The sequence below is a fragment of the Pelodiscus sinensis genome, chromosome 1 (assembly GCF_049634645.1).
Source record: "Pelodiscus sinensis isolate JC-2024 chromosome 1, ASM4963464v1, whole genome shotgun sequence".
Taxonomy (NCBI): Eukaryota; Metazoa; Chordata; order Testudines; family Trionychidae; genus Pelodiscus; species Pelodiscus sinensis.
In genome coordinates, this window is record NC_134711.1 from 305,895,805 (window position 1) to 305,910,052 (window position 14,248).

Below are 14,248 nucleotides of genomic sequence, written 5' to 3' on the forward strand. Positions count from 1 at the left end.
TATTCTCCCTCTTCATTGTGAATGTTCATGTTAAAGATCAGAATAGGAAAATAACTTGGAGCATGCCCCAGTAACTTGAACCTAATCTGCGTATGGAAAGCTGGGATCTGCCCAACAGATGTAACCTCTACTTTCATATTTTGCTGGATAAAACAGAATTTGAATGAAAAGGGCAACAAGGCACTCAGTGACTTGACAGGAAACACATTTTTAAAACAACATAATAACCATAGGAAATCAAGGAGCTATCTGTATTTTTTGAGTTACACTGAAGGTTAAGACGTAAAAAGATTCTTAGTCACAATTGTATACAACAGAAGTCAAGAAGAAACATGCTAGAATCCAAAATTATATGGCGTCTGTTATTGCAGAGCAAGCAAAATGCTTTAGAGACAACTTGAGCTATAATTGGAAAAACATCCTCAGCGAAAATTTTCAGGTCCAATTTATCCACATCCTTCTTGAAATATGGTGCCCAGAACCAGACACAATACTCCAACTGAGGCCTAATCCGTGCAGAATAGAGTAGAAGAATTACTTCTTGTGTCTTGCTCACAACACTCCGGTTAATGCATCCCAGAATCATGTTTGCTTTTTTTTGCAACAGTGTTACATTGCTGACTCATAATCATACATATACATACATACCCTTGTGTCCTGCCCCCCACCCTGCCATATATGTCAATGGTTTGGGGAGTAGGGACCTATTAACCTGCAAGAGTTGGATGCTGCAGAAGTGAGGAGCCCCTGCTTTTCCTTCAGTGAACCTGTACATGTACACCCTCTCTCATAGGATTCTCCACCTTTGAGGAAACCCCCATTACCATTCTTTCCAAGAAGCCCGTCTTTTTTCCTGTCTGCTCAAAGTTTCAGGGATTTCTCCACTCTTCCCCACAGCCATACTCACCCTGTAGCTAGCCCCTCTCTCCCCACACCCTAGGGTCTCTAGGAGGGAGTTGCGCTTGAAGTCTGGAGTGGGCAGAATGACATGGACCAGGCAGCCCTGCCCCACAGCAGTGGTGGCACAGGCTCCCCTCTGCTGCTCTGCAGCTCCCTTCCCAGGGCTCATTTCACAAACACCAGCCCTTGGATGCTGCTAGAGGCTGGGGCCAGCCTCTCCACAGCCAGGTTCCTTGTTCCCTGAGACAGGACCATGGATTTCCCCCACCTCCTGTTCTATCTAAAAAGTTCTCCCCTCCCAGCTGACTTGACCTTCTTGTAATGCTGAGAGGAGAGGCCACAGGTTCTGGCAGGAGGGTCCATCAGGTGAAGTGGGACCCAGGTACTGGGCATGCTCCCTCCAAAGACCCCACCCGGTGCCCACCTTGCTCCTAACCACTTCCCTTCCTGGCTCTAGGCTTCCTGCTGTTTTCAGGTTCTAAGAGGAGCTGCTATAGGTTCTTGATGACACCTGCTCTCCTATCCATGTGAAATGCACAGGAGATACCAGATTTCAGTGCAGCTTAAAAGGAATATTTCTATTAGGATGAATGATGAGGGGTTTTGGAGGATGCAGGTAGCAGCAAACGTATAGGCACTGGATTGACATATACATCTTTTACTGCTAAAATTAATAACCACTATTAGGCTTTCATCTTTCTACTGAGAAGAAGTAGGCAGGAATGTACTACTCAACTGTTTTGTTGGCAGTGGTGGTGGAACCACATGAGAAGACAAGAAATGCCACCTTGAATCTGAACTATGGTCCATCTAGTTCAGTATCCTGCTTCTGATAGGAGCCTATAGTAATACTTTAAAATCATCATCCAAGAAATATCTTGTTCCAGAAAACAATAGTACTGCTTAAGAACTTGTGACAATGTACCAAGTGACAGAAGAGGAGAATAGCCTACGCACATATAACTGTGCAATAGTGAGATTAATGAAGATCAGCATTTAACAAAGCAAAGAGAAAATATACCCAGTGCACAATTTCCAACACCAAAAATTTCAGGGCCAATTCTCTAAATAAACGTTGGGTCTTTATTCCCAGTTTTTTAGTATATGCATATTGGCTTACCTTTTTGTTTCTCCCTGTAGATGGCCAGAGGTGAGGTAAAAGGAAGGTAGACACTTACGTGGCATGGGGCTTCTTTTGAATGAGGTACGCTGAAGGTGATCACTGAAGGAAGTCATCAGGGTGTAAATAGAGTACCTAATGTGAACTATGTTGTTTTACACTAGCTAAGGATCTGCTACTCTGTCTCTGTAATTCAATAACAGAATGGATAGGTATGCACTTAAAATTCAGTACTATCTTTCCTATCATACTGTATTCTATTGCCTTTTACCTTACTATAAAAGATTTATTTTGTACCAGGAACACTTCAGTGTAGATGTCTTTTGTGAGAAGGAGAAACATTTGTTATACTATATTTATCAATGTCTGTGTAACTGTGCTTTATTTTTATTTGGAAAAATTGGTGAGCAATTTGTATCCGAATCAGAAACAAAGCAACTGTCAAGTATGGCTCTGAATCGAAACTGATATTTAAAAAGAAAAGGAAAAGAGAATTACCACATTCTTATTGGTATATTTCACTGCAGTTTTTGGAAGAGAAAAAGATATAATGTAACCATTTAAACAGTTTTGTTTTAAAATCTGCTTTTAAATAATTTAGTGCAATCTTAATTCTTACTGATTAAGGAACTAAAGCATTCCTTATCTGATTATCTGTTACCTGTTTGGGTTTATATTCTTGAGTCAAATCAGATGTGGAGATTTTAATTTCAAATTGGACGATGCAGCTTAGTGCTAAGTCTGTGTATCAAGATGCTTGGAAGGCTGAGTGGCCTAGTGGTCAGCACACTTGACTTCCAGTCCCTTTCCCCCTGGCAGAGGTGTCTCAGTCCTTAAAGTAATATAGTAGGGGGCTGCAGGTCCTCCCTCTCTACTGGGACCCATCCTAGTGCCCTGTTACAAACAACCTCTAAACAGGGATCTCCTACCAGAGAGTATCAGTTCATTGGCCTGGACTACTTCCTACCACTGTCCTTTAAGTTTGGGGCATGTCCTTTAACAGTTTTTAAGGCTTTGACTTCAGCTGTGCTCAGTTCTAGACCTAGACCAGCTTTCTGCTATGGCCTCAGCTTCTTCTGGACAGACAGCTGTAAATTTGGTGGGACCCGACCACACAATGTCTATATAGTTCAATCACCCAGTTCACTAAGATGCTGGTTGCTTCTTGGTCTACTTAGTGTTCTCCCTTGGTAAGGGACATAGTGCTTCTTCCAATGGATGTCCCAGTGTTCAGACTCCTACTGACATTTGCCATCAGGCAAGGAGTCCGCTAGCTCCTGGTTCTTCACCAGTCAGCCTTTAACTAAGCCAGGTTCTCTGTTTTTCTTCCTCCTCCAAGCTAATCATTTGTTGAAGGCATAAGGAGGAAGGGCTAACTGAAATATAGGCTGTCTATAACTTTTTCCATTCTGGTGGGAAATTTCTAAGCTTCATTAGAGTTTGATTATACTAAAGTATACCTGTCAGGTGATGGACAAACAACATAGTTTTTGTGCTGGTTTCAAGTATTATATGTAGTTTGATATATAGGGGAAAATGCATAGCATAATTGCCCATATCTGACTACTTGAGCTATTAGAAAATTAGATTGTGGTTCACAACCAATGAATCTCATGCACTTTTTGGGTCACCATTTGGTACTGTAGGGGGGATACAAGCAAGTTGGTCATATTTTTAATTTTTGTAATTTGAAACGCATGTATAATCAAGAAAGAAAAGTATTTAATCAGTGAACCGAGCTTTTAAGTTCCAGGAAGAAAACAGCATAAGCCAAGAATCTCCAAGTTGTGTGAAGCAAGAAGTGGAATGTGTTATTTCTGCAGAGTAGAAAGAAGAAAAAAAGATAAGGAAGACAACCCAGTCTAGAGAGCATTAATGTTGGTTAATTTAAAGTATCTCATCTCTGTGCTGTGCCTGGGGCAGGGAAGGGCCATGTACAGTAGGGGAGAGAAACCAAAGAGGTGTCAGAGTAACAAAAGTAAAAATGACCAGCAAGGGAAGGACCTAGTACATAATACCTGATTTTCTTTTCTGTAACATTTTCTTTACCCGGTGTGTGTGGGTAATCCTGATACACATGGCCTCTCTTTTCAATGTAATTTTTCACACTAGTGGATCATGCACAGGTTATATATGTGATAGAAGGGTTGCAGGAATGAAAAGTTTGGGAATCAGTGGGCTAGATTTATGAAAGCTATCTGTATCAACAGAAATACTTGAGTGAGCTAGCACAGAACAGCATGAAAGCCATCAATACGGGACACTGAATTAGTGTAGCCTTGTCTTTTCAAGGGAATATGGTCCGGTGCAGAGAGTATATGGTGCTACAGTTCAATGAAAGTGAATCAGATATGTGCTTTTTTCATTCAAAATGTCATTCAGTCATTTAGTTTAAATGTTAGTGTCTTTAAAGAAAATCACTAAAAATAATTTAGGAAAGCAACTTAATTTCTGGCACCAGCAAAGAAGGCTGTTCAGCTTGAGTCTTCAAAAACCATAATGTACTTGAGTTAAGAAACTGGAAAGCAGATGTGGAAAATGCCTTATCACTGAGACCTTCAGTTAGAATGTTAGACTCCATGCAGTCATCACAACAAGGACTGGAATCAACTGTTCAACCACTGAAGAAATAAGTGACCAACGGTAGAATATAATGTTAGAAATACCAGTACCAGTGCATGTTCTCCTGTTTTCCTACTCCATGGCGACATGGGCCATTCCTTGGATCTAGTTTGAGCAGTGCTTAGTTCAGGGGTGAGCAATAATTTTTTGCTAGGGGTCACTTCAGAAATGTTTAAAGTGGCTCTGGACCACACCAGAACGGGCATTACCTGAAGTGGAAGGAGAAGGGCCAGGATACTTCCCTGCTTCCCCACCCACAGACCATGATTGGTCTGGGGGTCAGGAAGTGCGTGAAGTCATTGCCCCAACCCTAGAGGTTCCCCATAGGTTACCATGCCTCTGGGGTGGGAGGCGACTTCATGTGCTCCCCCTTCTGCCCTCAGGCCAATTAGGACTTGGGATCAGGAGAGCGTGTGTGAAGTCTCCTCCTGCCCTGCCAGGAGTGCGTGGTGCTTCTAGTGCTCCTTGTAGAGTGGGGGCAAGGTCGGAGGAAACTTTGTGCACTTCCCCCCGACCCCAGGCCCTAATTGGGGGAGTGGCAGGGCCTCTGCAGGCCGGATCAACCTGCTTGGCAGGCCAGATCTGGCCTGCAGCGGCCCTTTTGCCCACCCCGGCTTAGTTCCTTGATAAGGCTCAGTTCCAGAGTTTGTCATTAAGGGTACATCTAGACTACAGACTTCTGTCGACAAAGAGCGTCTAGACTACATCCAGTTCTGTCGACAAAGCAAGCATGACAGTTAGACACAAAGGACAGCGTAGATGCAATAATGCCTTCTGTCGACAGAACTCTGGCATGTTTTTGTACCTTGTTGAGTGTAACATTGGCACTCTGTGGACAAAAGGCATTATTCCTCGTAGAATGAGGTTTACAGCTGTCGACAAAACTGCTGAGTTCTGTCGATGTTATATTGATAGAACTCAGCGGCAGTGCAGACGCAGGTATCGTTTTGTCAATAAAAGTGGACTTTTGTCGACAAAACCCTGTTGTCTAGACACACCCTTATATATAGCCCCAGTATAGGTGGATCTCCATTTCTTGTAAATGATTGTTTGCTTGTTATATACAGACAAGTGAGAAGCAAAACAAACAACCCACCCCAAAAAAAACCCCAAAACAAACCCCCAAATTCTCACTGACATGGCCCCTGACTGAGAAGGAAAAAGACACTCCCCACATTCCCGCCGGACATCAGAGCCTTGGGGGGCCTGGGCTAGTAGATTTCATGTGCTCCAGCCCCAGGGGGAGATGCTCTAGGGGAGAGCCCTGAGCTGCAGGGTCCACCTCCAGCTCCTGGGCCTTAGGTTCTCCACCCCCTGATATACTGTATGTAGCATGTGACTTTTTAAGCAAAACTTTTAATTTTAGATAATCCAAGCATGACATCCAGATGTACAGAAATGTTTTGTTTCATCCTGTCTATTCTGTACATTTAAAAAAATTAGCTTCAATAAACTTGTTAAATCCATTCTTTCATCTGTTCATCAGAGTAAATAAAATGCGATATGATTTCAGCTTCATGAGCCACTGACTATTAAGTGTATTTGGTAGCTAAATAGCAAGGTTTACAATTTGTCTCAGATAAAAGCCCTCTAATCTGCTACAGTTACTTTCTTACTTCAGTCTTTGTTTTTATAGAAAAACATGGATTTTTCCAACTATGAGTATGTTTACACAGACAGGGTAGCATGATATTATGAAACATAAACTGGCATGCTGGAAGCTGTAATTCAATTAGAAAATGAAAAGAAAAATGTTTGAATGATTCTGCACTGGAATTGAATGTATTTCACAAGAAATTTTGTTTTTCTTAAAGACGTTATCTGCATTCAGTTAATAGCCATGATCTTGTATTTTTTCAAAGAAATTAAAAAATTAAATCAAACGTATTTTTAAATGTAAGGATGGAAAGTAATTATATTTTGTTAAGAAAATCATGGACTGAGCCCAGGCTCGCTGCAGACAGAGGATGCTCCGTGAGATGCTTGGACCCTCCCATAGACAGGGGCTGCTGCTACGGAGCAGCTTCTGTCCGTGGTGAGCCTGGGCCTGCCACAGACAGAGGCTGCTCTGGGGGAGCCTCCTCACCCCATGCTGCTGTCTCTGCTAGAGATAGCAGCGTTGGAGTGGGCAGACGGCACTGCAGAGCCAGTGCTGAGGGGCTGGGGGAACTGGCTTTTAAGCAGGCTCCCCGCAGCATCAGCTCTTGCCTACCTCCACCCCCCCACCAATGTAGGAGGCAGCAAGTGATGTGGGGGGCAGCGGGTCTGTGGAACCAGCACGTGTGGAGAGCCAGCTTAAAAGCCAGCTCCCTTTCACGTATTGGTCCTGCCTGCCCCCACACCCTCCGCGCTGCTGCCTCTCTGTCAACATGGGGGTGGAGAGCAGGTCCCCATGGGCACTGGCTTCTGCCTCCGCCCCCTTGCTGCTTCTGATATCAAGGCAACAAGAGGGGGGGAAATGCACGTAGTCAACAGGATTAACCGATAAGTCTAGGCTTATTGGTTAATCGTTTAGTCTTCTGCACATTGAAATCCCTAATGGGCACAATACTATTTATCCACTTTAGGATCTGTGAAACCTGTGTTACACTGTGAGGTTCAGTTAGAGATGTGTCTGTTTTTTATCATCACGTTACACAGTAGTGGACAAACTGTGGCCCATCTGGGTTCTGTGCATGGCCCAGGAGGCATTTTGTTTACCATTGCCCTTGCACAGAGTTGCTAAATTCTGGGTTTCATCCACCTAGTTTTTTTCCCTCCCAGTATTACAAAAGCAACACACATTTAATGCAAAGACATGTGAAGTAAGGTGCATGCTGATTGCACACAACATTGACTGTGAGGACTGAAAGGTCACCTCATAGGTTCCATACTGCCATAGAAGCTGAATCAGTTTTGAGCTCTCTGGCAAGAAAATTACCTGTGCTGGTTGTTAAGATTCCATTTCATATTTCTCCTCCCATTTAATGCTGTCACTTATTGATTGACTTACATTTCTAAAGGCTATCTGGCCCATTCTTTACCCTCTCAACTATTAGGACTTTGTTATGAAGCAATTCCACACTTCTTATTGGAGAAAAACCTGTACTGTGAAATAATTAGTTTTAATAAATCCTTCTTCTTACTCTGTTGGTGTATAGCATGACACTTTCAGATAAGCTGAGCGTACACTAAAGTTCTTTAACTTTCCAAAATCCAAAATTTTTAAATGCCGCTAATACAGTATCTGTGTTAGAGAATCAGTTTGCTTCTAAGGGCACGTCTAGACTTGCTTTTATTTTTAAAAGAAGATATGAGAATTCAGAGCAAATTTGCATAGCTTCTTCTGATCGCTTTTTCGAAAGAGGGTCTTTTGAAAAGGAAAGTAGTCTAGACGTGGTTCTTTTGAGAAAAAAACCCTTTTTCAAAAGAACTGTTCTTCCTAAAAAAATGAGATATACACGGTTCTTTCGAAAAAGAACCACATCTAGACTACTTAACTGTTTGAAAGAAAGTGATCGGAAGAAGATATGCAAATTTGCACCAAATTTGCATATCTTTTGAAAGTGAAAGCAAGTCTAGATGTGCCCTAAATGTGGTGTCTGCCCCAATATGACCAGTGTGCTAAAAATGTAGATAGAGGTACTGCATTGACAATGCCCCTATTGGTGACAGCCTGGAGATAATGGTCAATGGACCAAGTGTAAGTTGAAGTAAAAGAGTCTCCTAAATAGGACAATATAGTATCATATAAGGAAATCAGTATCTTTTGCGTCCACTAGATCCCCTTTTGATGATTTTAAATGTGGCATCAAAGACACAGAGGTCTGTTTGTGAAGTGAAGGCAGTCCTCTCAGACTTAATCCACATTATTTTAGGGTCTGAGGTTTTTGGTGGGATGTGTGCATCCAAATATTCTCTCGAGGCCATAAATGTTTCTAGTTAGCTATTTCAATTTAGAAAAAAAGAAACCTAAATAAATGAGAAGTTATGGATTCTTTAGATTACCTTGGCAGCGAAATACTTAAAAAGTGGAAATATATAGCGTCAGAGTGTCTTTTAGAAATGGCAGCACTTTTGAAGACTGTACAACAACCTTTAAATATGATCTTCATTTGCTATAAAAATAGATGAAGGAATAATATAAAATATATTTTACTGAATAATGTACGTTGGTAAGACAATGCAGTACAAGTGAGATGATATGTTCTTTGGTCTGCTTGCTTATCTTTAAAAGCGGCGAGGAGTCCTGTGGCACGTTATAGACTAACTGAAGTGGGCAAAGACCCAATTCGTCAGATGCATGTAGTGAAAATTTCCAGAGGCAGGTATAAATATGCAGGCCAGAATCAGGCTGGAGATGACAAGGTGGATCCAGTCAAGGAGAATGAGGCCCACTTCTAGTAGCTGATCTGGAGGTGTGAATTCCAAGAGAGCAGAAGCTACTTTTGTAGTTAGCGAGCCATTCACAGTCTTTGTTTAATCCAGAGTTGATTGTGTCAAAATTGAAGATGAACTGTAGCTCAGCAGTTTCTCTTTGAAGTCTGGTCCTGAAGTTTTTTTGCTGCAGGATGGCTACCTTTAGATCTGCAATTGTGTGTCCAGGAAGATTGAAATGTTCCCCTACAGGTTTTTGTATGTTGCCATTCCTAATATCAGATTTGTGTCCATTGATTCTTTTACGTAGGGACTGTCCAGATTGGCCAATGTATATAGCAGTGGGGCATTGTTGGCACATGATGGCATATATTACGTTGGTAGATGTGCAGGAGAATGTACCAGTGACAGTATGGCTGATCTGGTTAGGTCCTGTGATGGTGTTGCTGGTGTATATATGTGGGCAGAGTTGGCACCGAGGTTTGTTGCAAGGATTGGTTCCTGAGTTCGAGTTATTATGGTGCGGTGTGTAGTTGCTGGTGAGAATATGCTTCAGGTTGGCGGGTTGTCTGTGGGCAAGGACTGGCCTACCTCCACAGGCCTTGTAGTTGCCCTTTAACCATTACCTACAACTTTCTCTCTCTCTCACTCTTTTAAGTAGTAGCTGAATTACATTGATTTAAGTGGCTTTGTGCTGTGAATACATTTGCTCTCGATCTAGTCCTGTGAAAGTGGGCTGGAAGCTAACAAGTGACGCAGCACTCTAAACACTTAGGCACTACTCAGTTCACTAGGAGAAGGCAGATTGGGGATATACAGCTAATTAGCTGATCAGTCTTGGATGGCTAGTGAACCAATTAGGCCATCAGCTGAGTGGTATAAAAAATACACGGGAAGGAATTTGGAGAAAGTAGTCCTGGACTAGCTGAGGCTAATGTGTTCAGTAATGTCAAGGAAGGGAAGCCTATGGGAAAGGATAAAGGTAGAGAAGCACAGGAAATAATTTGCTACATGAATTTGTATTTGTGTTTGGTGAAGGGAATGTATATAAATCACTTGAAATTGTCTGTTACTGGACAGAGTCTTAGACATTTCTGGGGCATTAAAGGTGGATAGAACACGCGCCCCCCCCCCCATAAGTCCCTATTCCACTGATCGTTCATAATGTGAGCCAGATTGGCAACATAGCTCTAAATTAAACTAACCTTCCACTTCCTGGTTCTAATCAAACACATTGTGTAGGCTCAATTCTCAGCTAGATTAAATAACAAAAGCATTTAGTTTTGCTGGACGTTCACCAAGTAAGTATCTGACCCTTAGTGTCAAGAGATTTTTCTCATCCTTCTGTAACTTTTGTCCAATCTTTGTTTGGAAGAAGAGTGAAGTGTTTTCTTCTCTAACTTTTGCCAGGATCAGCTCAAAGACATTAGAAGTGATGCAATTCAGTAAGGCCATGTCTATGCTACAGAGAAGATTGAAGCTTCTGCATTCGATCTTCCGGGATTCAAATTAGCAGGATTAGTGAAAGTACACTAATTCGATCTGAAAGGGTGCTCCCATCAATGCCAGTAGTCCTGCTCCTATGAGAAGTAAGGGAAGTTGAAGGGCAAGTGTGCTCCCTTCGACTTCCCACAGTGTGGACAGCACCAAAATTCGATTTAAGATACTTTGACTCAAACTACGCAATTAATATAGCAGGAGCTGCATATCTTAATTCAAACTTATCCCCTAGTGTTCTTGTCTAAGTGATGAAAAACATTAGGAACTTGGGGAATCTACAGAAATTCCATTGTCCAGAGATGTTTAAATACTGCCACGTAACTCTGATAAACTTCTACAGCTGTTCTGCAAGAGGTAGAAAAATATGCTTCGGTAAGGATGTCTGCACTATCTTGGTATATGTCTTAAATGTGATTTCAAATACTGTGTCTATGCAGACCAGTTGGACTATCCTTTTAAAATGAAAGCACCATTTGTTTTTATTATGAGAATTTATTACCTATTTCCTTAGAAAGGTGATTGGTTTGGTTTCAGCAATGATGAATTATATAGTAATGAACAAATAGATCATATTAAGATTAAGTGTATTACCTGTAGTGTCCTGATCACATTTTAGCATGAATAACTTCCATTCTGAAGTTCACTCTTGCATTTTCATCTCAACATACCTGCCCTGAGTTATAGCCACACTCAACCAGTCAAACAGCCACATTGTTCAAGCTAACTAGCCATACTCAACAGGTCTAGAGCCAATATTTAAAAATGGCTCTAGAGGTGATCCTAGCAATTACAAACTGGTAAGTCTAAAGTCAGTAATGGGCAAATTAGTTGAAACTACAGTAAAGAATAAAATTGTCAAACACATGGATGAATATAATTTGTTGGGAGAAAGTCAAAATGATTTCTATAAAGGAAATCATGCCTCATTAATTTGCTAGACTTCTTCAAGGAGGTCAACAAACATGTGGACAAGAGTGATCCAGTGGATATAGTATACTTAGATTTCCAGAAAGCCTTTGACAAGGTACCTCACCAAAAGCTCTTACGTAAAGTAAATTGTCATGGGATAAGAGGGAAGATCTTTTCATTGATTGATAACTGGTTAAAAGACAGGAAACAAAGGGTAGGAATAAATGGTAAGTTTTTCGAGTGTAGAGAGGTAACTAGCGGGATCCCCCAAGGGTCTGTCCTAGGACCAATCCTATTCAATTTATTTATAAATGATCTAGAAAAAGGGGTAAACAGTGAGGTTGCAAATATGCAGATGATACCAAACTGCTCAAGATAGTTAAGACCAAAGCAGACTTTGAAGAGCTTCAAAAAGATCTCACCAAGCTAAGTGATTGGGCAATAAAATGGCAAATGAAATGTAATGTTGATAAATGTGAAGTAATTCACATTGGAAAAAATAATCCCAACTATATATACAATATGATGGGGACTAATTTGGCCACAACTACTCAAGAGAAGAGAAAGAGATCTTGGGGTCATTGTGGATAGTTCTCTGAAAACATCCACTCAGTGTGCAGTCGCAGTGAAAAAAGCAAATAGAATGTTAGGAGTAATTAAAAAAGGGATAGAGAATAAGACAGAAAATATCTTATTGCCTCTATATAAAATGATGGCATGCCCCCATCTTGAATACTGTGTACAGATGTGGTCACCTCATCTCAAAAAAGATATTGGCATTGAAAAAGGTTCAGAAAAGGACAACAAAAATGATTAGGGGTTTGGAACGGGTCCCATATGAAGAGAGATTCAAAAGACTTGGACTTTTCAGCTTAGAAAAGAGGAGACTAAGAGGGGATATGATAGAGATCTATAAAATCATGACTTCTATGGAAAAAGTGAATAAGGAAAAGTTATTTATTTATTCCCAAATAAAAGAATAGGGGGTCACCAAATGAAATTAATAGGCAGCAGGTTTAATGGCTTAATAAATGGCTATTAGCCAGGATGGGTAAGAATGGTGTACCTGGCCTCTGTTTTGTGGAGGTGGGTGACAGGGGAGGGAATCATGTGAAAATTACCTGTTGTGATCCCTCCCTCTGGGACATCTGGTATTGGCCACTGTCAGCAGACAGGATACTGGGCTAGACGGACCTTTGGTCTGACCCAGTATGGCCGTTCTTATGTTTTTATGTCAAATAGCCACATATAGCTAGAATGTTGCATACCATGGCTATAGAGGGATGTTGCTTTGTGCCTTTAAACAGCTATTACTTTGTTCTAGAGATGGCTACTTTTCCATTGTGTATATAAAATAACAAATATGTGAAATGCTTTGGGATCCTTTGGTAGTACTACTTATAAACACCTGACAGCTTAAGAAATAGTTTCAAGGGCAAAAAAGTTTTAGAGAAAGTGCGGTAGCATTTGAAAATCATTGACTCGGCTTTCTTATTATGTCCTGTTTTTCTCTCTTCAGGTGCTCCCACTGGAAAATAGAATGAGAGAAACACAACGTTTCACACAGGCACTGAACATTGGAATGGGAATTGTAATGATTTTGTATATCACTTTAGCCACTCTAGGATACCTGCGCTTTGGGGATGAAATCAAAGGCAGCATAACTTTAAACCTGCCACAAGAAGTATGGTAGGTGGATATATATGATTTAAAATTATCATTCTAAAGTACTTTCAAAGATTAAATGTTGTCTATGGCACGTGAGAGGGGCTTACATCCCATATACAAGAACTTTGTGGTGTTTTATATCGGGATATAAAATGGATGACATTGAAAGATGAATACAGTAGTGGAAAAGGAGGAGGAGGATTTACAAGTCTGGGTTGTGATTGCAAATCATAATTTTTAAGATGTTGTTTTATGCTAAACTGAGATATTTTACAGGGCAAAATTTCCAAAACCAGATCTGCAAAATTGCGAGCCTGGTCTAGCTACTCTAGAAGCCCTGTTGATGTGAGTCAAGACATATCTGTGTATTCAGAGTTATCAGTCTTTGAAAATTAAATTACATGTACACGTACATGTTTAGCTCATGCAAATTAAGTTTTTTGTAGAGGTACCTTTAGTACACTCCTTATGGAATGCAGAGATGTATTATGTACCAGATTTTAAAAGACCATTACTGTTTATTGTCGACAAGGATATATTTGAACAGATTGCTTAAGCACTGATTACATGAACTGCCAATGTAGGTATTTAAAAATTCCATTACCACTTCCTTTGTTTTCACATATGGACCCTAACTTTTTAAAGACACATAGTTTTCCATGTAAGGATGAAAAAAATTACATGGCTTTGTCAAATTACATGTGAATTATCTTAGATCATAAGAATAGTTTGGTAAGCATTGTAAGTACATTATATGGCTCCATTCTGGTAGCATCTGTATTCCTGTTTACACATTTAAGTAGTTCACAACTTTACTTTTTTCCAGTTTTATCTGTCTCATGGAATATCTGTAACCTAGAATAATTTTCCTCAGATGTGTTATCTTGCACTTAAACAGACTCTGCACTTAAACAGATGTGCCAGTATTCTGTGTCTATAGAAATTCTGTAAACTCTAAGGCTACGTCTATAATACAAGTTTTCTCGGCAAAAATGTGCTAATGATGGACTCATTTGCATGAGTTGCGATCTCATTTGCATATTTTCTGCCAATCCGTTTTTGTGCTGGGGTTTTTGCACAAAAAAGAAAATGTCCACACTGCTGTTTTTGCGCAAAAACCCCAGCACAAAAACAGAGCCGCAGAAAATATGCAAATGAGATTGCAACTCATGC

The 14,248-nt window shown here is 40.7% G+C and overlaps 1 protein-coding gene across 3 annotated transcripts in view; it reads left to right on the top strand.

Moving 5' to 3' along the window:
* SLC36A4 (solute carrier family 36 member 4) overlaps positions 1 to 14,248 on the top strand; it is a 246,519-nt gene that overhangs the window by 94,433 nt on the left and 137,838 nt on the right. For all 3 annotated transcript variants that reach the window (XM_075919368.1, XM_075919369.1, XM_075919370.1), the window contains exon 9: positions 12,927 to 13,096. In XM_075919368.1, coding sequence (XP_075775483.1) covers positions 12,927 to 13,096 — 170 coding nt within the window. The remainder of the gene's footprint in view (positions 1 to 12,926; positions 13,097 to 14,248) is intronic.